The sequence below is a fragment of the Entamoeba invadens genome (assembly GCF_000330505.1).
Source record: "Entamoeba invadens IP1 unplaced genomic scaffold scaff_1105074725293, whole genome shotgun sequence".
NCBI classification, from domain to species: Eukaryota; Evosea; order Mastigamoebida; family Endamoebidae; genus Entamoeba; species Entamoeba invadens.
Window position 1 is genome coordinate 68,604 of NW_004191722.1, and position 26,218 is coordinate 94,821.

At 37.5% G+C, this 26,218-nt stretch overlaps 11 protein-coding genes across 11 annotated transcripts; 6 read left to right on the top strand and 5 right to left on the bottom strand.

Annotated features, from left to right (window-relative positions):
• Positions 1 to 451: 451 nt before the first annotated feature.
• On the top strand, positions 452 to 4,818 carry EIN_064680 (glycogen debranching enzyme, putative; the record flags this gene model as incomplete). Its single annotated transcript, XM_004183531.1, has 2 exons — positions 452 to 624; positions 711 to 4,818. The coding sequence occupies 2 exons, from the start codon at positions 452 to 454 to the stop codon at positions 4,816 to 4,818; spliced, it is 4,281 nt and encodes a 1,426-aa protein (XP_004183579.1).
• A 341-nt stretch (positions 4,819 to 5,159) lies between these two features.
• EIN_064690 (importin beta-3, putative) lies at positions 5,160 to 8,447 on the top strand (the record flags this gene model as incomplete). Its single annotated transcript, XM_004183532.1, has 1 exon — positions 5,160 to 8,447. One exon carries the CDS (start codon positions 5,160 to 5,162, stop codon positions 8,445 to 8,447), a length of 3,288 nt encoding a protein of 1,095 aa, XP_004183580.1.
• A 572-nt stretch (positions 8,448 to 9,019) lies between these two features.
• On the top strand, positions 9,020 to 10,534 carry EIN_064700 (hypothetical protein; the record flags this gene model as incomplete). The annotated part of the gene is made up of 1 exon (XM_004183533.1): positions 9,020 to 10,534. One exon carries the CDS (start codon positions 9,020 to 9,022, stop codon positions 10,532 to 10,534), a length of 1,515 nt encoding a protein of 504 aa, XP_004183581.1.
• Positions 10,535 to 10,609: 75 nt separating this feature from the next.
• EIN_064710 (microfibrillar-associated protein, putative) lies at positions 10,610 to 11,323 on the bottom strand (the record flags this gene model as incomplete). The annotated part of the gene is made up of 1 exon (XM_004183534.1): positions 10,610 to 11,323. One exon carries the CDS (start codon positions 11,321 to 11,323, stop codon positions 10,610 to 10,612), a length of 714 nt encoding a protein of 237 aa, XP_004183582.1.
• Positions 11,324 to 11,408: 85 nt separating this feature from the next.
• EIN_064720 (splicing factor u2af large subunit, putative) lies at positions 11,409 to 13,280 on the bottom strand (the record flags this gene model as incomplete). Its single annotated transcript, XM_004183535.1, has 1 exon — positions 11,409 to 13,280. The coding sequence occupies one exon, from the start codon at positions 13,278 to 13,280 to the stop codon at positions 11,409 to 11,411; it is 1,872 nt and encodes a 623-aa protein (XP_004183583.1).
• Positions 13,281 to 13,371: 91 nt separating this feature from the next.
• On the bottom strand, positions 13,372 to 14,709 carry EIN_064730 (hexokinase, putative; the record flags this gene model as incomplete). Its single annotated transcript, XM_004183536.1, has 1 exon — positions 13,372 to 14,709. The coding sequence occupies one exon, from the start codon at positions 14,707 to 14,709 to the stop codon at positions 13,372 to 13,374; it is 1,338 nt and encodes a 445-aa protein (XP_004183584.1).
• Positions 14,710 to 15,788: 1,079 nt separating this feature from the next.
• On the bottom strand, positions 15,789 to 16,505 carry EIN_064740 (biotin protein ligase, putative; the record flags this gene model as incomplete). Its single annotated transcript, XM_004183537.1, has 1 exon — positions 15,789 to 16,505. The coding sequence occupies one exon, from the start codon at positions 16,503 to 16,505 to the stop codon at positions 15,789 to 15,791; it is 717 nt and encodes a 238-aa protein (XP_004183585.1).
• A 431-nt stretch (positions 16,506 to 16,936) lies between these two features.
• On the top strand, positions 16,937 to 20,147 carry EIN_064750 (Rho/RAC guanine nucleotide exchange factor, putative; the record flags this gene model as incomplete). Its single annotated transcript, XM_004183538.1, has 3 exons — positions 16,937 to 19,879; positions 19,936 to 20,036; positions 20,081 to 20,147. The coding sequence occupies 3 exons, from the start codon at positions 16,937 to 16,939 to the stop codon at positions 20,145 to 20,147; spliced, it is 3,111 nt and encodes a 1,036-aa protein (XP_004183586.1).
• Positions 20,148 to 20,388: 241 nt separating this feature from the next.
• Positions 20,389 to 21,972, top strand: EIN_064760 (hypothetical protein; the record flags this gene model as incomplete). The annotated part of the gene is made up of 1 exon (XM_004183539.1): positions 20,389 to 21,972. One exon carries the CDS (start codon positions 20,389 to 20,391, stop codon positions 21,970 to 21,972), a length of 1,584 nt encoding a protein of 527 aa, XP_004183587.1.
• Positions 21,973 to 22,728: 756 nt separating this feature from the next.
• On the top strand, positions 22,729 to 23,514 carry EIN_064770 (Rho GTPase, putative; the record flags this gene model as incomplete). The annotated part of the gene is made up of 4 exons (XM_004183540.1): positions 22,729 to 22,743; positions 22,784 to 22,970; positions 23,057 to 23,169; positions 23,227 to 23,514. 4 exons carry the CDS (start codon positions 22,729 to 22,731, stop codon positions 23,512 to 23,514), a joined length of 603 nt encoding a protein of 200 aa, XP_004183588.1.
• Positions 23,515 to 23,917: 403 nt separating this feature from the next.
• Positions 23,918 to 25,939, bottom strand: EIN_064780 (hypothetical protein; the record flags this gene model as incomplete). Its single annotated transcript, XM_004183541.1, has 1 exon — positions 23,918 to 25,939. The coding sequence occupies one exon, from the start codon at positions 25,937 to 25,939 to the stop codon at positions 23,918 to 23,920; it is 2,022 nt and encodes a 673-aa protein (XP_004183589.1).
• Positions 25,940 to 26,218: the final 279 nt, after the last annotated feature.

Here is a 26,218-nt window from a genome sequence, read left to right on the forward strand (position 1 = left end):
TTTTAAGTTTTTTGGTAAAAATGTGAATGAAGAAAAAGGGACAAAATGATATAGTCATCACCAGTGTTTTTGTTATAGTGAACATATAATAAAATAATGAATTGGTATATTATAGTTATGTTACTGGTAACGTTTTCAGGTTGTTTTGTTCACCTTAAAGTCTGTTCTGCAGAAACAATAAGAAGAGAAAAAAATGGGTGATCCGTACCATTAAAAGGACCGACAAAATCTCAATAATCACAAACTTAACTTTTTAAAGTATTTTAGTCGTTTTGAATGAAACGTACAGTTTTTTTTTCTAGTAAAATTGTATTGTAATACATTAACTTATTGAATAGTCAAAAGACTCCTTTATTCACAAAATGTGACTTTTTTTCTTTCTCTTTCCCAAGAGTACTTTAGATTGAGTAAAACAAAATATGAAACACAAAATGGCACTCTAAAAATCAGAATGGGTATTATAAGAGTTGTTGATGCAAGCGAAAAGTCTATTGGGTATAAAATAGATATTGGATCGACGTTGCGTTTTGTTTTGCCGTATGGGTCCTTTCCATTCGATGTCACAGTGGACACCAATTATACAAACGGCTCGTACAAGGCTAATTCATACCATCAACTTAAGACGTTTGTATTCAATAGTTTAATTAAACCATAAATATACAATTTGTTTATATGATTCAAATATTAGAATATAAAAACTAATATTATAGAATTTGTCCACAGTCTGAATTTCAATTTCAGTTTGATCTACCACTCCAGGCGTCTGGTGTTTTCCAATTTCGTATCAAAAACGTTTCGGATGAAGTCTTGAAAATTGTTTATATCAATGTTTACCCACTTGTCCATTTTAGTTCTAAGAAAGTCCCAGTAAGTGGTCTGTCTGTTCAAACACACATCACAAGACTCATGGGTAAAATTTCAGAGTGGGAGAGTCATTATCAAACACTGTCGAATTGTGGGTACAACGCAATTCATTTGACTCCACTCCAACCAATTGGCCCAAGCGGAAGTGCTTACTCGTTGGTTCAACATCTGGATATTGAAGACAGTCTATTCGATGAGAAATTGACAACTGAAGAAAAAATCAAGAGAGTCGGGGAGACCGTCAAAATGCTCAGAAACAAGTACGAAATTGCTTCCATCATCGATGTGGTATTAAGCCATGTTTCCAGTCACTCACAAATGGTTGTCGAACACCCAGAGATCTGTTACACAACAGATAACTGCCCACATCTGAAGGTTGGGTATGCCTTTGATTCACTTATACACAAGTGCATTGATGATATCATCAACTCGAATTATAATGACAATTTAGGTATGTTCAATACCCCAGAAGACGTCAAAAAGTTCATCGGGTATTTTAAAGAGAAGTACATGATACCAATGCAATTCTGGTTGTACTATGTCATCGATGTTGAGAAACACAAGTTGGCATACATACAATACACAAAGGAAAATCCAAAAGCAGAGAAAGGGAAAACTGGATCACCAGAGGAATTGGCAAAGAGAATGGAAAAGTATGTACAAACGGATGGGACGTACGAGAAAAATCACATCACTGTGCCAATCAAAGACGTTTACTCACTCGTACCGGGTCTTGACGAATTTCTGAACGCACTCGACGTTCTCAATGTGGATAATTACAGGCACTACGACAACGATGTGAATGCTGCTATTCAAAACTGTTTGAACAACTTGATGTACAGCTGCTTTGATCCAAACGGACCCCACGTGAATAAATTTACTCGGGAAGTACACATACTTCCTTATTATTTCCAAGTGATTGATGGGGTCAATTCGAAAAACGAAAAAGTCCATTTGGTTGCAGCCCACCACGGCTGGATCTTTGGAGGAGATCCATTTTTCGACTTTGTTGGAGACAAGTCGTCGAAAGTGTATATCAGAAGAGAGGCAATAGTCTGGGAAGATTCGCTGAAACTGAATTATGGAACGACTTATAAGGGACATGAATACATCTGGGACCATATGAAAGAGTATGTGTGCTTGAATGCAAAATTGTTTGATGGACTCAGACTAGATAATTGCCACAGTGTGCCACTTCCAGCACTTGAGTATATATTAAACCACGCAAGAGAAGTTAATCAAAACCTCATTGTTCTGGCAGAATTGTTTGCGGACAATGCAGACGCTGTTATTCAATATGTTGTGAGATGTGGTATTCAAGGACTGGTCAAAGAGGCATTAAGAGGAAAGACCCCAAGTGATTTGAATGGTGTTGCGTACCAAAGCAGTTGGTTCAAGCCCGTTGGGGGCATCTTAGAAGAAAGCGTGTATGACGAACTCCCAGCAGACGTTCAACCAATGGATGGGTGGACGTATGACTTGACACACGACAATGAGCCACAAGAAGGCAATAGAAATCCAAACGACAGTTTGTCGACTTCAGCTGTAGTTGCGATGACAATTGGAACAATTGGAAGTGTGAGAGGCTACGACGAGTTGGTTCCATTTAAGATATCATGTGTCACCGAAAGAAGATTATACAAGAAGTACGATTGGAACGACTTGAAAAGTGTTGGGATATCAAAGGGAAAGAGCGAGTTGAACAAACTCCATGAAAGACTTGCCATTGAAGGGTACTCGGAGTTTTATGGAGAGATCAACGGTAATTTAGTCATTCTAACAAGAAGAAACCCGAAGACACATAAGGTGGTTATTGTCTACGCCCATACATCATTTTTGGGGAACAATTCTGTGGTGCCAAACACAAAGAAATTCACATTGAAGGATTACAAAGTCGACAAATTTTTGTTCTTTGGTGCTTTAACGACTGGGCTTCTCAATTTGACAAATCCAAAAGCGAAATACATTTCTGGGAATAAATGCATTTGCGACTTCACAACAGAGTATGACGTTGTCAATGAGTTTGTGACTGTGGAAGACTCGGACAATTGCGCCAAAGTCGAGTTCAAACAATTTCCCGCTGGAAGTGTCTTAGCTGTTCAACTTGATTTGATAAACCCACCTAACACGAATTGGAATATACCAAAGTTTCAATTGAAACCACAAGACTTATTCAATGTATTCTTTGGAACACCAGAGGAAGTGGGAGCGGAGAAATTTGAAGTGTTCCATCATGAGACATTGGGATTCGTTGGACTTGGTGGAGTTTTACCGCTGTTAGTGAACGACTTGTCTCAACCAATTTACGAAAAGCTCCGCAATGGAGGGCTTGATCACATCGCCCCATACATTACACAACTTGTGAAAGACACAGCACTGGGACAATTCACAAAAAGTACTCTTCTTGAAATCTCGCGGTTCCCCAAGTTTTTGATTCCAAAATACTTCGCAGCGTTTATCAAAAAACTCTTTGCGTCACTTGTTCCATCCACTTTTGAGTCAAGACTCGAATTGGCAGCATCCCAATTTTACTCGGATTGTAAAGGCACTCCACTCATTGCAAATGGTTTAGTGCCAGCCAGTCTTGGTATTAAAACGGAGAGTTTATGTGCCGGAATACCACACTTTCTCACTGGATATATGAGGAACTGGGGAAGAGACACTTTCATTGCTCTCAGAGGAATTTTGCTGAGAAATGGTCGTTTTGAAGAAGCTGAAAATACGATTCGTGCTTACTTGTGTGCGATGAGTCACGGACTTATTCCCAACTTACTTGATGGTTGTGTCAACTCCAGATACAATGCGAGAGATGCAACATGGTTTTGTATGTCGGCCATTGTAGATTACTGCGAGATGGTACCACACGGCGAAAGTATACTCGACAAGATGGTGTACCACATAGAAACAACTCAAGAAGTGCTTACACGGGTTAACAAGAATAAAAAGAGAGAGATGACTGTAAGAGACGTGATGCAGTCGATACTTGAAATGCACGCAAACGGTATTCATTTCAGAGAGAAGAACGCTGGACCAAAGATCGACTCTGTGATGACGAGCAAAGGCTTTGATATTGACATCACACTCAACCCAGAAACGGGATTCATTTCTGGAGGCAATGAAGCCAATTGTGGCACTTGGATGGATAAAATGGGCAGTTCCACGCGTGCTGGCAATTGTGGACAACCCGGTTCTTCGCGTGACGGTGCCGATGTCGAAATTCAAGGACTTTTAATGAAGGTGTTACACTGGATTAATACAAAGAAGGTGTTTCAACACGAGGGCGTGAGAATTAAACTGTATGGCGAATTTACATACGAAGAGTGGGAGAATAAGTTGCAGGCTAACTTCTCGAAATACTTTTACATTCCAAGCACCATTGAAGATGACAAAAAATATGAAGTGCAAAGTGCTTTGGTGAACAAAAGAGAGATATATAAAGACGTTGTTGGTTCGATAAAGAAATGGCCTGACTACCAACTCCGACCAAACTTCTTGATCACTTTAGTTGAAGCTCCTTCGATGTTTGTTGGACACGAAGATGAAGTGAAAAGTGTTTTGAAGAGTGTGAGAAAGCTCTTGGTTGGTCCTCTTGGGATGAAAACACTCGACCCAACGGACTGGAGCTACAAGCCAAATTACTACAACGAAGATTCAGACGACTATTCCACAGCTAATGGGTTGAATTATCACAATGGGCCAGAGTGGGTTTGGCCATATGGATACTACGTGATGGCAATGCTCATGTACAACCCAGACAACTTAGAAAAGGACAAGTTAAAGACGTATTGTCGATCGTTAATGTTTAATCACTTCAAGTACGTCAAAGAAGATAAGTGGATGGGACTTCCCGAATTGACAAACTGTGACGGTCATAGGTGTTACGCGTCGTGTGTTTCGCAAGCGTGGAGTGTTGCGACATTATTAGACGCTACAAAGAAAGTCGAGGAGTGGTAATTAGATTTTTCTTAATGTTTTGTTTTAGCAAATATCTTATTCATATTGATTTTTTCTGCCACTCAATTTGCCTAAAGTAATATATTAAATTACTCTTATCAAATCATTTCCTCAAATTGTTTACAAAATGAGGAAAAAGAATTACAAGAAAGTTTTTAAACTATAATTTATTATAAATTAATAGAAATATGTATTAATTCCTTCACAACCAATGAATAAACCCTGGAGCTTTTTGAAAGATAAAAAAAAGAAAAACAAGAGGAAAGGTGAGCTTTTTCAAAGTAGGGTTTATGTAGGTCAAGATAATGATAAAAGGAAAGGAACTTTGAAAGGAAGAACCGATGGACTTCAAGCAAGTAATACTGAGTCTGAATTCACCAAACAATGAGTTACGAAACAACGCTGAAAAACTGTACATGAATGCACTAGAGAATGACTCAAACAACTTTCTGAATGCACACGTAGAACTGATGTCCTCACCAGAAGAAGTCACAAGAAAAGCCGTGTTGGTCTATTTACACACTGCATTCAACAAAAAGATTCAACCCCCATTCTTCAATAGAATTGCACCACAATCACAAAGTCAGCTGTTCTTACATCTTATCGCCTTATTCAAAAACGAACCAAGCGTTAGTGTGATTCGATCAGTGTCGGACGTCCTCACTGATATTTGCATCAGTCTCTCAGCGTCTGAAACATACAACTTTCAAAGTTACTTTGACACGATATTGGCTATTATCCAATCACCAATTGTTAACCAAAGACTCTTGTGTCAAATGTGCATTTCTTCTATGCTTCTCATCATCACCGACGAACAACAACTGAAATTCACACCAACGTTGCTTAATGTGTTGAAATTGGGTATGGCAGACACTTCTATTGAAGTCAATTTGGCTGCTTTAGATTCGTTTATTTCATCAATCTCGTTGTACGACAAAGAAACGATGCAAAAGGAACAACGCACCTTCATTGAATTGATGCCAAGTGCAATTCAAGTCTTTGGCAAAATATTAGCGACAAACGACAGTAAGTTGATTGCCCAAGCCATAGTGATTTTAGATCAATTCTACGTTGTCCCCAGAGAAATTACAAAGAACTACATCATGATGTTTGTGCATGGTCTTATCACTGTTGCCAACAACACCGCCTTTGTGACTGAAATCCAAATTAGTGCTATTAATGCGATTTTGGAAATCGTTGGTCCATTCAAGTTGTTGTTCAAAAGAGAGACTGCGGCGATGAATTCTGTTCTCGAGAAGGTGTTTTTATGGTCGAATATGCTGAGTAATGACGTTCAGTCGTGGAACAATCTTGAAGACATCGAAGAGCCCGAGGAAGAATTAGCGGAAGGGATGTTGATGAAGATGGGAGAGATGTTTGGAGGGGAGATATTGTATAACTTTGTCATGCATCATATTGGAGAGACGTGGACATCGCAGTACACCACTTTGAATTGGTTTTTGTTGTCTTTAGAAGATGGGAGACACTTCTACAAGAACAATTTGGATAGTTTGATTGCGTTGGTGCAGAGATTGGTAACGAGCCAACACCCCCGCGTGCGCTACATGGCACTCAAATTGTTAGATAACATCAACAATAAGTTTGTGAAGAGAAGTCAACGATATATCGAGTTTTCATTGAATGCTGCGAACTCAGCATTGAACGACCAGTTTATTCCCGTTATTCGATGTGGATGTGACATCATTTCGACGATCATTGATAACGACATGGTACCCCCAAAAACGTTTGAACCGATTGCCTCTGCGATGTTACAGAAGATGATTGAGATCATGGAGAAGTCGCAGAACTACAAACTGTTCATATCGGCACTAACTGTGATGAACTTCATCATTCACTATATGAAAGGGTACATCAACTCCATTGTGCCTGTGCTCTATACGTTCTTGAAGACTAAGTTGGTCTATACTGACCAAGCGTATGCTCGTTCTGATGAGAAAGACAAGTTAAAGTTATTGAAGATCAAAGCGCGGTTGATTGAAGGGATGTCGTTAATTGTGTTTGCCTCCGTCCAATGCGTATCGGCTGACATGGTTGCCGAGATCTTTGGGATCGTCTTTAAAGTCTTCAGTCTTCCCGACACTGAGAAGGATGAGCTGATGCCATATGCGGAAAAAGCGTTGACAAGACTCTCCCCGTTGATGAAAGACAAGATGGCGCCGTACTTGCAAACGATCGTTCCCTGTGTTGTACAAAAGGCAATGGCAAAGCCGCGAATCCAACTGAATGATGAAACCGTCGATATTGGCGATGACTGGGCTTCTTCGTCCTTTTTGGGGACGAATGTATCTTTGAAGACGTCCGATATTGATGATAAGGTCGATGCCTTGTCTACTCTCGACTTGTTTGTTGAAGAGCTTGGGGAGTTAATGGTTCCTTATATCGAGCAAATGACGCCATTAGTTGAATGTATGTCCTTCAGTATGGACTCTTCTGTTCGAATGAAAGCGGTGACGTTGACACGAACGATGTTTAAGAAGCGAATGGAAGTCCTCCGAAAGACATACAATGAACGCGCGGTCGCGGAGATGAAGAGCTCTGAATTTTACAAGAAGATGTTTGTGAAGTTTGTGATGTGCATTAAGAAAGAAATTGAAGACACTGTTGTGTTGCATGAAGTTGAGTCGTTCCGAGAGATCATTGAAGACCTTGGGGTGAATGGGTTGACTGGAGAAGAGCTGAAAGTCCTCTTTGAGATGTTCACGTTTGTCTTCAATGATTATAAGACGTCCGAGAATTACAAGAATGTGGCGAGCGAAGGACTTCAAGCACTTACGGACGAAGAGATGGAGATGATTAACCATTCGGTGGAAACAGAGAGCGATTCGGTGATGACCTGTGGACGACTCTTTGAGTGTATAGTGATGAATAACACACAGATGTACTGGGAATACTACCAAACCATATTGAACCCACTTGTTATCGAGTTTTATACTGGTTCAGAAACATTCGTGTCTGTTGCTTTGCCGTATTTGGGAGCTTTGGCCACTGTTGGGAAGCGCGAAGAAATGGCGCTACAGCTGACGAGAGACATTTTGAATAAAATTGGGACAGAAAGTGGACTTGATGCGCAATTCAATGGGATGGTAGTGCTTGTGTCTATCTTGAAAACATACTCGGACGAATTTGTCAAGAACGTTTTAGAGGCGATTGTGGTCAAAATGAATGTGATGAACCAATTAAGGGGCGGCGAGCGAAATGATTTGTTTGAGATGGCCACGATGGTGACCGGAGCGTTACTCATCTTCCATCAAAACTTGTGTAAAAGTGTGGGGATTGATGTGAAGAATAAAGTCGAAGAATGGTTTGGAACAGCTATTAATGTACACACCGTGGGGGAGTTTGCGATTGACTTGTCGATCGAGGCGGTACTTGCGGGAGTACTTATAATCGATACAGAAAATAAATTGAGTATGTACGTCAACTACATTGGTAACACTATGGAAGACGAAACCCTCGACGGAGCACAGTTCGCTAAACTTAGAAACGTACTTGCGATTTTGAAAGCTAAGTTCTCGGACGAAGTGTTTGGTAAGATTTGGAACACACTCAGTATCGACGCTAAGGCTCAATTCACACTCGTTATCACGGGGAAAACACCACTTGAATAATTTATCAGTTTTATTTTCTTATTCAGTTTAGGTTGCAGTTGGGAGTTTGATTGTTTAAGATTTTTAGTAGCAAATTATAATTATTAAGTACTATTATGTTTAATACTATTTAATAATAACATTTCATATCTATTTTGACACATTTTGAATATCTCATCTTTTACAATTAATACATATTTTATTAAATTACTATAAAAAAACGGGAAAAAGAGAGAAACATTTTGATTGGAATTATTAAGAAAACAAAGATATTCTTGTGAAACTAATAATAGATAATGTTAAATCATCAAAAAAAGCAAAAAGAAAAAAAAACAAATAAAAAAGTAAATTGTGTTTGAAGTTGCACTGAACCATTTTTATTCGAAAACTATAAATTGCTATCAAATGTGCTATTAATTTTAGTTAAAAGAAAAACACATAACCAAAAAAATGATAAAAAAAAGAAAAAAAAATGGCATTTTCAATATCTTTGAAAAAAATAAAAATATTTAAAATTTTTAGAAAACATTTGTTTTTGTGTGTTTTTTATCGAATTTTTGGTGGAAACTGATTTTATACACAAATACAAGGAAATGGAACGCAGACCATCGAACCCAGAAATCATGCATCGTTCATCGACGTCGGATATTATAAAGCGTCAGAGACATCGAGAGAGAGTGGATGTAACACGAATCAATGCTACAAATGATTACATTATGTCACTGGAAGATATCATTCAGAAGAAGAATACACAGATCATTTCGCTGAATTCCAAAATAGAACAATTCAAACCACTAACGGACTTCCAACAGAAGAGTGACCCGACACAATGCGCGGACGCAGTGATCGAATTGGTGCTCAGTTTGTTGGACAATAAGACGTCTGAGATCAAAGAAAAAATATTGAAGAAGTGGACGTGTGCGCTCCAAACAAAACAATTTATTCAGACCCCAAGAAGCGTGTTTAAGTCATTCACACTGTCACCACGAAAACCAAAATTTCAATACGTCGACGTCAACGAAGAAGTCCCAAAAGTCGTTGTGAAACCACACAACGAAATTATGATGCCGTGCTATCACAAAAAGGCTAAACCTAACGACAAACTGTTTGACTGCTTGGTCGACGAATTTTGTTCGGGGCAGTCCGAAAATTACGAAAACTTCCAAATCCTCACGAAGTTGTTTATCAGCCCACTTCGAACACTTGCACTTGCACATCTTGAAATCAAAACACTTGACATTGTCATACCATTTGTGATGAGGGTGGAGCGTAACATCTCGAGATATCTCTTATTAAAAGAGGAAGACATGTGGGACAAAATTAAGACGGTCTTCCAGGAGATGGCAGAGAACGTCTCACTGATTTCCGGCTTTGAAAATAGTGAAATACACTCAGCGATATCCGAAGCGTGCACAGACGCCAATTTCAAGAAGGAACAAGAAAGCAAAATTAATGAACAAAAAAGCTCGAGTGAGACACAAATATACCCCGTCACCTTTTATTTGGAAAGTCCACTGATTTGGTTCAAAGAAAAGCGATTGAAGATGCTTGAGGACTTACTCGATGCCCTCTCACCAAGCCACGCGATGTATCAATCTCTCAAAGAGTGTTATTTAGTATATACCGACTTATTGAAAAAGTACGACGAAATTATGAAGGAAAAGGCATCAGAGAAAACCCTTTTGAAAGTTTCTGAACTTGTAAAAGATCAAGAGGTTTTCAAAAAAAGTCGGAAGTTGTTGCACTTTGGGGCATTAAAAGTTGTTGAAGAAAAAGAGGACTGGTGTATGGGATTTTTGTTCAGTGATTTGTTCTTATTAGCAAAGCCCTCTGTACCAAAAGAATATACCAAAGAGAAGGAGTCCTTACTTCGGTTTGAAAATGTGCCATGTGGGACTGATGTGGAGGTTCTTAACAAGTATTCATTTGACGAAATAACGCAGTTTGACTTGACACAATTCGATGTGAAGAAGATAGTCGATAACATCACATTGATCAATGCATTCATGATCCAAGCAAAGAACTTTAAGCGACATTGTGGTTGTGTCAATTCAAGGGAGAGTCAAGAATGGACTTCAGCGTTGATCCACATCAAACATATAATTTAACTATATAGTACTCTTTCCAGTTATAAAAAATAAGTCTTATTCCTCTATAAATATACAATAAAACACATTCTAACTTCATTCATATTTACGACGAGACGTGTCTTCGTCCAGAAGTGTCGTGTGTTTAGCTCGTCCTTTCTTTCCCCAGTCACGCGTTTGTAACACTTTGGGTAACAATGTCTTGTCCATCCAATCATTCCCCGTGGCCGCATCAAAGTCCCACTTTCCTTTAGTCACATCCCAATCACTTCCATCTAAGAAGAATGAGCCAATGTGATAATATTTCTGAAGAAACTTCCACTGCTTCTTCTTCCTCTTTTCTACGTCGTCTTGTGTTGATGACGAATCGTCCTTCTTTGTAAAGGCGACGAGCTTCGAAAGGTCTTTCTCAAACTCTAAATCGGCAAGATACTCTTTCTTCACGCGCTCCCATTCGCGAAGCTCCCACGCCTTATATTCGTCTTCCCCTCCATATTCCTCCCCACTTGTAAACTCCTCAGTCGACTCATCCGCTTTCTTTTGCTCCTCCTCTTTTTGTAATGCCAGTTCGACCAACTTCTGTCCGATCGCCTGACGGTTGATTTCCGTGATCTCGTCTTTCTGTATATCGACTTTCTCAAGTTTTTCTTCGAGTTTTTCTTGTTTTATATGAGGAAGATACTGGAGGGGGACTTCCTCTTCAGAACTTTCTGAATTGTCACCGTCGCTATACTCGTCTTGAACATTAATTTGTAAATTACCTTGTGAGACGGGTGTTTCAAATTGTTGGTGGATGACACCTCTCTTCATTGCTTATGTTCTTTAATTTATTCAGTTCGTTGTTCACTTTAAATTGTGAAAGAAGTTAACAAAAACACAAGAGAACAAGTAACAATCACTTCTTTGGGGATTGAATGAAATCATTAATCGCCTCAAACGCATCGCCTTCATCTTCTTCGTGATGATTCACACAGAGCTCATTTGGTCCTTGACTCTCTTGTTTACATTCCTCGACCATTTTTGTTTCATGTTTCTCAGATGTAATTTCTTCTATTTGAACGTTGTCTTCTAAAACTTTTGGACTGTCCTGTTTCATGTGACACAAATCAGTCTTTATCACACTCTCGACGTTCTTTAAATCTTCTTCCATTTTCTCTGTGGGTGAAAAATCTTCATGTTCTTCGATTTTCTCGTCTTTTGCTTCTTTCTTCTCTTCTTCCATTAGATTCAATGAGTTCTGTGTTGGCACAAAAAGGTCGTCTTGTTTTGGGACTTCTTTATTTAAATCCGTTGTTGGTTGTTCATTCTTTTCTGCCTTCTCAACTCTCTCTTCTTCATCTTCTTTCTCCTCAGTGACATACCCAAATGATCGGCTGTTGTACTTACTCTCACTGTAAAATCCAGCAACGATCTGGCGATTATCGTACCTCCTCTTCACTATTTCTCTCCAACACGTTTTAGCCATCTCAACGTCTTTAAATTCGACAAAGGCTCTTCCTATTCCTGACGGTCTTTTATTCGTCTCTGTAGGCCTTGGAATACTAATAGAAATAACTTCCCCGTATGCAATACACGCTTCTCTTATATCATCAACAAGTTCAATATATCTCTGTTCATTATTCAAGTCTTCGGGAAAGAACATGTTGAATAACACAATAACTCTGGTACACTCGTATTGACTCAAGTCTTCACTGTTATGAAGCACCCGTTCAAACACATCCGAATATCCCACACTCGAGTTCAGTAGTGTTGCCGTGATGATATCCGTTCTTTGGGGGAACATCTTCATACACAACTCATTCAAAGCAGCAGTCGGGAAGTGTTTAAACCCCTCCAACCCACTACACACTTCAATTTTGTCACCACCAAGTATAATACCATTGAACGCAAGGACCTTATCTTTGTATTCAGGGTTTTGGTATTCAAACAAACAGTAGCATTTCCCTTGTGGCGCACCCAGACTCGGGTCTCTCACTACAACGTACTTCTTCAATGGGTTCAAGTTCTCAAGTTTCTTCTGGATTTGTTCGTCGGACATTTGAAGTGGAATGTTCCCCATATACATCACGCCATCTCGGGGTTTTGTTGTTCCAACTTCCATCAGTTGTGACAAACTGCTAATGAATGGGAGTACTGGATTGAAGTCTTTTGGCCTTCTGACCTTCACTGATGCTCCTTTGATAGTGAGTCCGTCAAGGGAAAGTGCTTTAACTGCTTGGTCAAATGTTCTGAACTCGATGAACGCATACGACTTTTCGTAGTTCACTTCCGTACTCACAATAATGTCACTCTTGTCGTTCTTATCTACATAGTCCCCTCGCCTCATCGCGTCATTAAAAGCCTCGACGATGTCTTGTTCAGTTGTTGTCGTATTAATGTTACCAACATACACCCGTCTGCTCCCTTTCTCTTGGTGTACATTCAACTGTTGTTGGAGCAGTGAAGCGTCTGCAACGGGTTGTTCGTCCCATCTACTCTTGATCTTTTTCCCAAGTGGCGAGAGTGACGGACTTCTTGCTTTCCTTCGCTCGTCGTGACGAGGAGGCGATCGGTCTTCTTTGTCATAATACCTTCTCTTTGGTGAGTCATATCTGTCTCGTGGTCTATTGTCGTAGTGTGACTCGTATCGATCTCGATGTCGTTCGTGATAGTCCCGTCTCTCTCTATAGTAATCTCTATCGTTGTAGTCATCGCGTCGATCGCTATACGATTCGTGTCGCGATTGTCGACTTGATGATCTATGGCGCCGCGGACCTCTCCCACTCATATGTTTATTCAAGATTGTTTTATTTAGTTTCTTAATAACAAAGTATAGTTTATGAAATACCCCACAAAGAAAGAAGTTAAACGATTCAAAATTATTGTTTGCAAGCAACTGCGGCAGCAATGATAACAGCTCCGAGCCCAGACCCATCCTTACTAAGTTGGCACGTGACTTTGTCGACTGGTTGCAATAAGTTTAAGCCTTCAAGATAGTATCTCTTGAATGGTACAGACTTCTCAAAGACAGTCCCATCAATACCAGCAGTGAATCTGTCTGATAAGTATGGGCGCATCTTACGGCAAAGAGCAGCAGTGGCAGCTGCAGATAAGTATCCAGCTCTCTTAACAACAGCTTCTGTCACTTTCTTTAACACTTCTCTCTCTTTAAGAGTCGAATCAGTGATACCCAATTTGATTAAGATCGCTTCTATTCTCTTGAGCTCCAAAGTAGTATCTTCAATGACCTCAGTGTGTCTTGATGAGAATTTCTTGACATCATCAAAGTTGGTATCGTCGGGAGTATCAGAGAACGCTTCGGCGTTCAAGTGATTCGGGAAGATGACTTTCTTCTTGATCAACTCTCTTATGCAAAGTCGAGCCAACCAACCCATATAAATACCAGAGATCAGTTTCTCATATCGGTGAAGTCCCTTATTCACAGACACTTCATCAATCATATCATCAAATTTGTTATACTTCAACTCTTTGAAATTGAGTCCTCCCCACTCCGTGTTGACTACCATATATTCTTCCTTACACTCACTCTTCAACTTCTCTGGCGCAAAGTTTGAAGTCTTTTCTATGTAACATCCATTCGTCCCAGTTCCAAAGATAAGACCCATTCCACAGGATGGATCGTCATATGCCAAATTGGCAAATGTGCCGACAGTGTCATTGATGAAAGCAACTATTTTAACATTGTTGACTCCTTTAGCAAGCAATTCTTCATGGAAGATTTGGACGATGTCTTGTCCAATGGACTCTTTAATATCCCACCCTTTAGACCAACCAACTTGAATACCTTTGTTGATGGCAATCTGTTCAACAGCAAATGAAAACGTGAGACCAGCACTTATCTGTTTGTGTGTGAGTCCGTTGTCGTCGACAAACTCTTTGATCTTCTTAGCAATGAACCCAAAGAACTCAGCACGTGTCGTGGAGGTCTTTGGCATAACACACTCAACAGACTTAAGCTCACCACGAACACCAGCTTCTGGTAAGTCAAGTAACAAGACTCTCAAGTTGGTTCCTCCGACGTCAATTCCCATATAAGTTCCAACCTCTTTGCCAGTGGGTATCGGCGCGTACGTGGGCAACATCTTCAAAGAGCTTGTTTTACCCTTTAAACCGTCGTCTAACTCAGCTACTATCTTATCGACGATAGTTTCTAAGTCATTTTTGGTGAGCGTGAATTGGTCGATGATCTCTTCCATTGAATGAGAATTTAAAGTTGATAGTCCCTTTTATTCGGAAGTCTCGAAGTTCTCTTTTGTCACCTTTTAAGCCCAGGTACTATTTCATATAGTTTTGAACTATTAATGTACTACTACTGAATTATTTTGCAACGTTCTTTAAACCGCTTTTTTAAGTTCTTCGGAATTGAAAAACAAATTCAGAAGAAATGAAAAAATATACAAATCATCAACGAACAAATGGGCGTTTAACATCATTGTGCTAACTTTTGTGAAATTCAGTCTTATTTTCTTTAATAAAACGGCAAATAAAAATGATTTTTGTTCTGCATCGATTTTCCTTTTTTGTTTCTGATATGATTTTATGAGAGGTAGAAGAAATTGTGAAGCAAAGAAGCGGATGTTTCGGTAGAAATTAAGAGTTTTACGGGCTACTTGGAATTATTGATCAAAAATGAGATTCAAATCAGAATTCAAACGGTAAAAACTGAGTTATTTTTCAGGAAAACGACGAAAAAGATATTTTTTCAAATTGTTTATTACGAAAAACGAAAAAAATACTCACAAAACAAATCATCCAACAACATTTGTTTTTCAACTTTATTTCGTTTTTTAGTTGATTTATTTTATAATAAAGATATAATAAATAAATAGTACATTGCATTATTATTGCAAATAGTTTTTAGATATTGTAAATTATAGTTTATTTCTAATTCCAATTGAATTGTCACCAAACAAACAATTTTGCTTTTGGAATTTTTCGTAAAGTGGAAATTTCCAACCAAAAAAAAAGAATACAAAATAAAATACACAAAAACGATTTGATTCATCGAATTAATTATAACATTTAATTTAAATAATATAATATATTAGTATTTATTAACAATGAAACCAATTTTGGGAACGATTTTTCAGTTTGGTAAAAAAAGAAATAAGTTATGGTAAAGAAACAAAACAAACTATGTTAAAAACACAAATATATTTAATACTATTTAAAACCAAAATAAATCATTGACTAATAGTTCAAATCTTTCTAATTGTTGAAATACTTTAAACAAAGAAAACAAAATAAAAACTATAATAAAATAGTAATTAAATTATTAAAGAATAACTTCTTCTCTATCGAATTCTTTAAGTTGAATGTTACCATTTGTCTCAGACTCCAATATGATTTTCCAATCTTGAGTGTATCCAACTACCTTACCACATTCCAGCGATTTCTTTTCAGTATCTTTTGCAGAGCATATATTCACCACTTTTCCGTATAACATGTCAACTATTTTAAATTGATTCATCAATTCCTCATCTTCTAAATGAAGATTACGATAGAAAGTGTTTCTAAATATCTCCACAATGTCTTTTGTATTAAACGTGACTATTCCTACTTCTTCGAGACTTATTGCTGTATCTATTCCTTTTCTTTTTAAATTAAGACCTATTCCAATATTCACATGAAAACTATTTTCAATGTAATTGGCTTCAACTAAGATCCCAAACAACTTTTTATTATTAATGAACCCATCATTGGGCCATTTACCTTTAACTTCAATTTGATACACATCTTGAAGAGTCTGTACCATCGACACCAAAGCACTTATTCCAATTTTTCTGAGCACTTTTTCTTCTTTAACCTCAACCATAAGCGTAAACATTAAGTCTTCTTCACCACTTATCCACACGCGTTCTTCTCTACCTCTTCCTTTTGTTTGTACTTTTGTCTGAACTATCCAACCATCGCCATACTCTTTTTGAGTCCATAATTGGTTTGCAAGATCCATTGTAGACTCACATGTATCGACAATATACCACTTTGACATCTTTTCTTAATAAATAAAGTTCTTTTCAAAAGTTGTTAATTTATTTGTAAAGAATTGTGAAGTCCAAAAGTAGATTCTGTTATAGATACCAATATCATTATTTGAATAATAAATAGTGTTAGAAAAATCAACCACAAGACAATCAATTCAAACAAAAAATTCCATTTTTTTTGTAACTCTTTAAAGGAAAAAAATTGAACTTTAGAAGGAAAAAGTGTCTATGATTTGAATTACTTGTTCATTTTTTCATCGTAATCCAAGTTGAAAATATTTAACACTGGATAAGTAATTTCCTCAAGTAATGCATTAAAACTTACAGATTAATTAAAATTCTATATTTCAGCACCAAAATAATTGAAAATGGAAAATAGAAATATTATCTACCATTTTGAGATTACCTCCACAAAAAACTCGAAAATCGAATAACTCACATGGAGGATCGTACGCAGGTATACATCGACTGGGTCAATTCGTTATTTTCATCGAACAAGGAAGACATCACCATTAACTCCTTGGATGATTTGTCCGATGGAACAATATTCATTCAGATTGTTGAAAAGCTCACCCATCAACGTGTTCGCAATGCGATACTCAGTCCTGAAAATAGAAAACAGAAAATACAAAACATAGAAAGTTCGCTTGAGTTGGCACAAAAGAAGTTTGGGGAGTTACATGGTGTAGAAGTGGAACCAATAGTAGATGGAGACCCGTTACTGACTTGTGCGTATTTAGAAGCAATTAAGACGTCTTCGGAGGCAGAAGTCAAACGAACAAAAGTGATGATGAGAAATACAATTGTTAAGAGGGAAATGATACAGAAACAATCAGCCAAGATCTCTACAAACACCAACTTCACTTTTAAGACGTCGAACACAAGTACACAAACAAATTCTAAAATGGGAGATATGAGAATATCTATAGCGAAGCGACCAAGTGGGATGAAAGGACCGCCCAAAAAGCATGTTGTTCCTCAATCCCCTTTGGGGTTAGCTTCGAGTGCGTCGGGGGCATTAATGGTCGAGAAAAGTGTTCCAAATTTGAACACCTCAAACCTTCCCCCTGTTGCTCCTGAACGACCGAAAACGCCCAAAGCAAAGGCGGAAATGAAGGACATCGACCTTAACAAACCACCAACATTACCAAGCCCAAGAAAATCACACAAAGTTGGGATTTCATTCCACGACTTGTCAAGAGATAGTGTCAATGCCCCACCTGTTCCGAAAAGAAGTTATAAACACCGAAAGGATCGCCTTGAAAGGGAAGTCCGCGAGTTCACATCGAGTGAAATGGAAGAAGTAGTGGTGGTTGATGTTCAGAAGGAGAACTCGGAAGTGGTCAAGACGGAAGATATCAAGCGAATTAATGACAAAGTGTTTCAGGTCAACGGGAAGCTGTGGGAAGTTAAAGAAGCGCAAGGAGATGAGAACGTTATGGTTGAGCTGAATTTGGCGCCTAAAGTGTTGAAAGAATTTGTAGTAGCGTGCGCAAGACAAATATTGACGGAGTTTACGTACTCGGAACAACTCGAGAAGGAAGATAATGTGATAGAAGACTTACATAACTCGATGAAAGACGACTTTTTGAATCAAACGATCATTAAAATCCAAAGCTACGTCCGAGGACATAATGTGCGTCGATTCCCAGAAGTCCAAGGAATGGCGATCAGGAAATTCACGATGAAAGAGATCACATCGAGTGAGGAACTGTATGTCAGCAATTTGATTCTCTTGAAGGACTTTTATCTTCAAAAACTTGTGGAATATAAAGACGAAGAGTTGATTAAAAATACTATGAAGGACCTGGAAATGATCATTAAGTACAATCAAACGCTCTTAAATGCGTTGTTATCATTCAAACAAGCGAATAATATCTATGGGAATGGGTTTGCAAAGCAGTTCTACCAATTTACTATGTTCTTGAAATCATATACCACTTATATCAATCATCAGTCTTTGGTGTCAGACGACATCTTTCAGAAGTCCCAAAAGAATAAGAACTATGGAAATAAGTTAAAGGAGTTATCGATGCAACCGGAAGTGAAGAACCAAACCGTCTTTTCGTACCTTATTTTACCCGTTCAACGGATTCCAAGGTATGAACTGTTCATCAAACAATTAATCAAAAACATTCCAAGTTATCATAAGGAGAGACAGGACCTCTCCCGATCTCTTAAAGCAGTATCGGACATCAACAAGCACTTGAATGAGACGAGAAGAATCAATGAGAATATCCAAAGAGTCCAATTTATAGCATCTAAATTGATCACAAAGAAGTTTGATTTGGCGGATGATAAATATAGACGGTATATCCAAGGAGGGTTTGTGAAGCTTCAGGGCCATCCACAAAAGTTCTCGTTGCACGACTTGACTGAACGCCCGCACTGTATCTTACTTTTCAGCGACGTCATCTTGTTGATCCCTGCGACTAAACCACAGAAAGTAGGAGATGAGAACCAAGTGGATACTCTTCTGAATAGTGGGAAGTTTAAATGCAAGGACATCATCCCGATCTACACCACTTCGATGATCGACTTTGGTGGGAATCGCTGCTTTTTCATCAACAAAGAGTCGACGTATCTCATTGCGTTTGAAACAGCCGATGAGAAGAAACGGTGGATGAATTTGGAGGATGACTGCTTAGTCAACAAATATGCGAGTTTGGTGTCTAAGGGTGCGGAGTTGCGGAAGCAAACAGGGATGTCGTGTGAGTTAACGAATGCGGTTAACTTTGACGAGAAGATCAAATTGTTTTCGAAGCCTGATTTTGAGAGTGAAGCGTATTATAGAGACAATCAGACGGGGATGTGGAATATCTGTTACTTAGTGTTAATTGGGTCGATCATCTATGTCTTTGATAATGCGATATCATTAGTGAATAAAGCGCCTCCTATTAAACAAGTGGATGTCACCAATTTCTCACTGAAGAGTCCAGTCATCTCCACAAAGCCATCGTCCTTTGAAATATCATTTCGATACGAAGAACATACATTTGCAGCGAAAGATGATGAAGCTAAGACGCTGTGGATGGTTGCGTTAAGAATAGCATTTGTCAAATTCAATGTGTGGTCTGCGATGTCGAAGACAGAGACATTGCCACAACTTATTATGAAGGAACCTCTTCCGTTTTTGATTGACGAAATGCGAGTGAATGAAGTTACAACATTTTTGAATAATATGTTACTTGTCCCAGAGAATAGAATATGCGCGGATTGCTTGTTCAGAGAAGTCTCAACAGTCGACTTGGATTATGGTGTCTTTATATGCGGCCCATGTTCAAGATCACATATAAAACTACAACATAGAACACTCAAGAAAGGCGGCGTGCCAGTCCTGCTCTTTAAACAAGTCATCGATTTTCCACTGAAAGTGCTGTCTGTTTGTTTCTGGAATTAGTATGGTTACATTATAGCAAAACAATTAGTAATGAATAGAAACTGCAAACACTCGGAAATTTAAGGGGGAACGCTTATTTCCTTAAAAGTATCCCAGAGAACCAAATACCCGCCAAAGAAGAGTTGCAAAAATATACTGCGTTTGTTCTCTTTGTATCGAATTGAAAATCATACTTAATTGTAGATCGTCGATGGCGCAATGGATCATGAAGAAGTACAGTTTTTTACCAGCTGATGAAATTGTTTATTGAGTAGACGCTGTGAATACGGAATACAATGGGGTTGGACTCGAATAGAATTGAATCCTTATTTAACTCTGTTTTAACTATTTATTTGGATTATTTTATTCACTGAATTTTGGGAAAACAATCGGCGAAATTTCTTTTGAAAAAAAATGGAGTAAATTCTGGAAAGGAATTGTGGAAATAAAGTTCTTTGTTACATTTCATATTTTAACACTACACAACTCACAACTTTTTTAATATAATAATGATGTTACACCATTCAGTTGCAAAAGAAAAGATCCCAATGTGTATTGGAATATCGAAAATTAGTATTGATCAACCAGCTATTCAAAGTGTTGATCTAAAGTGGAGGGTTGGGAGAAGACTAAAAGGGGAAGTCAAAGATATGTATTTGGAGAGTACAAAGTCCACTAAAATATTCTTCAGTACAACATTTAAGAAGAATGGTAAAGATGGTTATAAAGAGAAATTGGTTGTTTTAAAGATTAAAGACAAGAAGATAGTTTTGGGAACATGTTCATTCAACCTTTCAAAGTTTTATGAATGCAAAGATTACATTGGAAAGGAAACAATAGAATTTGAAGGGAAGAATAAAGAGAAGTTGAAGGTGGACTTGTTTTATACGACTTTGAAAGTTATTGAAGAAATTATATCAAATGCAGTCACTCCAAAGAAATCACTTCTTTCACCAAGAATATCGTTGACTCCAAGAGTTGGTAAAGTGAATAAAATGACTCCAACTAAATCTTCTTTAAGTCCCAAAATTGATTTTACAACATCACACAGTTCACACAATTCATATTCATCACATAGTTCACAAAGAAGTCCAAAGGAATCACCAAGAATTCCACATGGTTATGAAAGTCCCAGAAAATGTTATACAAGCGAAGTCAACCCACATGTTGAACAAATTGTTAACATTGACAATTACAGAGAGTCGATGGTAATGACGCACCAAGAATTCAAAAACAAATTGTTTAAAGAGGAGTTTAGAGAATGTAGATGTGAGTGTACACAGTTGGCGTACATATTGACATGTATTGTCGTGAACAATCATCATGAAGAATTTATTGAATGTGTCAAATTGTTTACACGTCGATGTTATTGTCTCGAAGACAAGCATTATATCTTTGTATCACTTTTTGAAACAGGTGCAATGCTCAAAATAAAGAATAAGGAAAAAAGAGTGGAAAGCTGGAAGAATTGTTATGAAATTGTCTGCAAAACAGTTGCGTCTATTGGTGATGACATTATTGAGAAGATAAGAATGAGTGTTCAACCAGCAATTAAATACATCAATTTAGTCAAATCGAAATTTGATAAATTTGAGAAACCAAAAGAAGTACAACATATTGAGGAATTTATGATAATGTTTGTTGTTGATTTGAACTTGTATTTAAAGTGGAAAAGAGAGGGAAAATACACAATAAAACATGGAGAAGAATTGTTCTCTATTATAAGTGATTTAGACAAGAATTTGAACTCGTTGAGGTTATCAATTGAGTTGTCTAAATTGTTGATGGTCGACGATAAAAAGATGTTACAAAATGAAGAATTCAGGCTGGCGATATGTCCACATATTCCGATTGAAGATGTTGCTGAATTTGTTTTGAAAGGAAGAAGAGACAAAGAAAAGAATGAAAGTTTGGAGCTATCACAAGTGGTGAGAACGCTTCAAAACCAGAGAGTTGTCGATCAACCCTTTTCTCCCCCATATTTCAAGACTCTTAAAATCAAAGAACTCATTGATTCCACACCAATATTTAGTGTACCAATAATGTCATTTGAAAAAACTGTGTTTGCACAGAACATACTCTTGACCAATGACTAACTCTTCGAAAGTACTTATCTAATTCAATAGTTGTTTTTATGATATTTAAAAATAGGTAGATTCTCTTGTTTTGTAATTACTTTTACTAAAAATAGAAATATGAATTAAATACTTCTAATAATTATATTATAATGATTGGATCTTTTACAAAACAAAAATACTACGACTGTGGTAAAAAATTATCGAATTTATAAAAAAACTATTACAAACGACAAAAGAACTATATCAAATGAGAAAAACAATTAGAAGAATAACGTTTGTTTTTAGAACGGCAAATCAAGTTAAGTGTTGGTTTCAATTGGAACACAGGCATAGAACTTGAAAAAGGATAACGTTTCTATTTTTTCCACCCCAAATACAATTATATGAAACTATCTATATACTATACCTATGAACTAACTATTGAAAAAAACCTTTTTCTGAAAGAAAGTATAGTATATTCTAGTATAAGTGTTATACAAAAAACTAGAAACAAGAATTATAGTTATTAGTAATAACTACTAACAAAAGTCATACATTCCATTATTGTGGAAATTCTCGGGAAATTAATAAGAAAATGGACATCACCATTGTTTCATGTTTATTCCCGAAAAAGATAAAAAGCTTTGCGTTTGGCGGAGAAATACGGGAAAGTAATGAGGAGGGCTATAATAATTAACTCTGTGATTTTAGTAAAGTTACCCAAGCCAAAGAAAGAACTCAAAAAGACGGGGATTCTTTTTTGATGCTCTTGATAACTAAAAAATCAATTAGTGTATGGCAACAGAGAAAGTTTGCAGTTATTGAGATCTTCAAAGCGACTGACCTATAGAAAGGTGACGCCAGTTGTCCGATCAAAGTTGTAGTAGTTGGCGATGGTACCGTCGGTAAAACATGTCTTCTAATTAGTTACATAAAAAATAGTTTCCCACGAACTTACCTTCCCACTGTCTTCGATAACTACCTCACCACAGTCAAGTTCAAAAAGCAAAACATATCGATGGAGCTTTGGGATACCGGTTTGTCTTCTTCTTGAAATCCTTGCCACCGTTTACTATTCTTTTCTTATTAATTTTACTATTTCAAATGAGTCACTGATTTCAAGCTGGGCAGGAAGAGTTCGACCGTATCCGTCCACTCTCATACAAAGACACAGACGTCTTCATCCTCTGTTTCGCTGTCGACAATGATAGGTCGATTAAAAATCTGACGTCCAAGGTTTGTGCTCTAACATTGCCTCAGAATAACATTTTGAATAACAAAACTGAAGTGTAGTGGGTGCCTGAGGTCAAACACCACTGTGCAAGCGGGAAGCTACTCGTTGTTGGAACAAAAACAGACTTGAGAAGCAGTGCTGAGCACCAACTCAAACTACAACAGAGCGGCGGATCGTTTGTGACTGCGGCCGAAGGTGAGGAGCTTGCGACGAAAATAGGGGCGATCGGGTTTTGTGAATGTTCTGCGCTGACACAGGACGGATTGCACGAGGTGTTCAATAAAGCAATAGAGGCCACTTTAAATATAAAAGACGTAAAAGAGAAGAAAATTTGTTGCTTGCTCTAATTGAATTTCACCTGTGATGGTCTTCAGGTTCTCTCTCCTCTCAATCACTAAACAAAAACTCTTTTGTTTTTCATTTCTAATTGTTTTGGGCTTAATAACCTCGTTCCTGGTTTATTATTTTTATTTTGTTACTTACAATAATATTTCTTAATAGTATTAATATAATTATAATAATTTTATAGTAATATTGATATGGTATATAATTATATATAGTTAAAATAGTTACAATAGTTCGGGTGTTGAAAAAAAGTACGTTATAAAATCTTAATTAATTTTAATTAAAATAATTATACTAGTAATACTACTAGTTATCCATACTGTAGTATTATAATCTAGTATTAATATAATATTATTTGATACTATACAAAACTATTAATAAAATTAACGTTGAACACTGAAAAATTCAATTGAATGAAGCCAACTCTACTCTATCTTTGAAATGTTCTGCACTAATGTTATTGACCTTAGGGAGAACATCCTCCAGAGTCATATTTTTAGTTGAAACAGCAGAGACGAGTTGGTCGATCAAATCGTCTTCTGCCTTTATTTTAGCCTTAAGAGTTTTTAGTTTGATTTCCTTCTCTGGGGTGTCTATGGTGAGTAATGTCTGTGGGACGACTTTTGCTTGTTTGTGTGAGTTGATCCAGTTTTTCGTTTGATCGACAAAATCCGTTGCGTACAAGATTTCAGTCTTCACTTCCTTGATCTTCGCTTCGACTTTCAGCTGTTTCTCCTTCTCTTCCTTTTCCTTCTTAATCCGAATTTGCTCTTGTTCGGCCTTTTCCTTCTGATTAATGTACTCTTGTATTATCATTAAGTGTTCTTTACTATTCAAATAGTTCTCAACTAACGTCTCAAATGCGATTTGTGTGATAAGTCCCTTATCGAGTAATTGCTTGAACCCAACTATCGTCTTCTCGTTGTCTGGGTTATATCCATCTGGACAGTTGATCCGCTGTGGCGATGTTTCAACTTTGTTCTCTTCAACTTTCTCTTGAACTGGTTGCTCGACAACGACCTGGGGCTGAGTTGTTTCTACGACTACTGTTTGTTGTTGAACTTGAAGTTGTGTGGGGTGTTCTTGTTGTTCTTGATTCACCTCTTGAACATTTTGTTGAGCGTTGTAATCGTTGTGTTGTTGAACATCTTGTTGTTGTTGAGACTTCGAAACAGCCATTTGGGCAATCATCGGATATCCCTCTGATGTTTTTTGAATTGGATCGACTTCCTCGCGAATGCCTTGTTTTGGTTGGGTGTAGTAATTTGTTGGTCCCATTTGTGGGTCTTGTTGAATTTGTTGTTGCAACTCTTGTTGAGCGTTTTGAATGTTCTGCGTGGTAGTTCCTTGCATTTGAGAACCTTGTGGTTGTGTGTAATAAGGTGATTGTTGAGGAGTTTGAGTAAATGGGTTTTGTTGCATATACTGAGATTGTGGTGGGTATTGTCTTTGACCATACAGACTCTGTACATTTTGTGGTGTTTGAACAGTTTGTTGTTCTTGTTGTGCCTTTGGTTGGACATAGTAAGGGTTTGTTTGTGAACTTAATTGAGTACTTTGAGATGGTGGTTGTTGTACTTGTGTTTGTTGGGCGTATTGTTGTTGCATACTTTGGTATTGTTGAGGCTTTTGCATTGGAGGCATTTGAGCGTAAGGAGAGTATTTAGTTTGTTGTCTATCTTGTTGTTGTTGAATCGGTTGTTGTTGTGGATATTGTTGCATAACATAAGGATTAACTTGTCTTGAATATTGCGACATGCCTGGTTGATACATTGAATATTGAGTGCTCATACCTTGATAACTTTGAGCGCTTTGTGGGTATTGTTGTTTTTGAGGAGTTTGTTGTGACATTGGGTTACCTGGGATGATAGGAGTATCTCTTGATTGATAGGTTTGTTTCTGGTATTGCGACATATACGGGTTGTTCCCATTAAACATGTATTGTGAATAAGTCATTCCGTTCATCGACGCAGTCATTGGAAGTGTAGCCGGTCGAGCTCCTTTCGGACTTTGTCTTACGGGTGGTGATCCACCGAATGAGATCGACAAGCTTTCCAAGACCATCAACAAGTCGCTCGATGGGTTCCATTCCTTCCCAACTCGTTTAACAATTCCATTTTCATCGACCTCGCGGTGGTTCTTCACAATTTCCATCCCTTCTTTGATGTCACAAAGAATTTCTGGAGCGGAAATTGGGTATTCAAAAGTGAAAGAAATAGTCAGAGGAATACCAAATGCCTTTCCATTGTAATTAATAGGGAGAAATCCACTGAGTGTGAGTTGTTGTTTTGAAGTCAGTCTTGAGTTCATCACTGATGCTTTGAACTTCGGGTACTTCGACAAGATTCTTTTCACCTCTAGTTCGACAAAGTCCGCGTCCTGATAAAATCGCAATATTGGGTTGAAGGTGTTTTTTAATTCGTTCATTGTATTTTTCAAGTTCCCATTTTTTTCTTCTAGACCAATTTTTCAGATACAAAACAGTTGACACTCTTATCCTTCATTCCCGTTTTTCTGTTTTTCATTTTGTTTTCAAAATTCAGGTAAAAAGTCGATGAGGAACTGAAAGAAATTCATCAGACTTTTTTCCTCTTGTTTTTTAAAGGCTTTTTTCTTTGGTACAACTGTAATTAAATTATAATTGTTTTTACTATAATGATACTAAGAATGAGGAATTGTTATTCTCTTATATAGTATAATTAATAA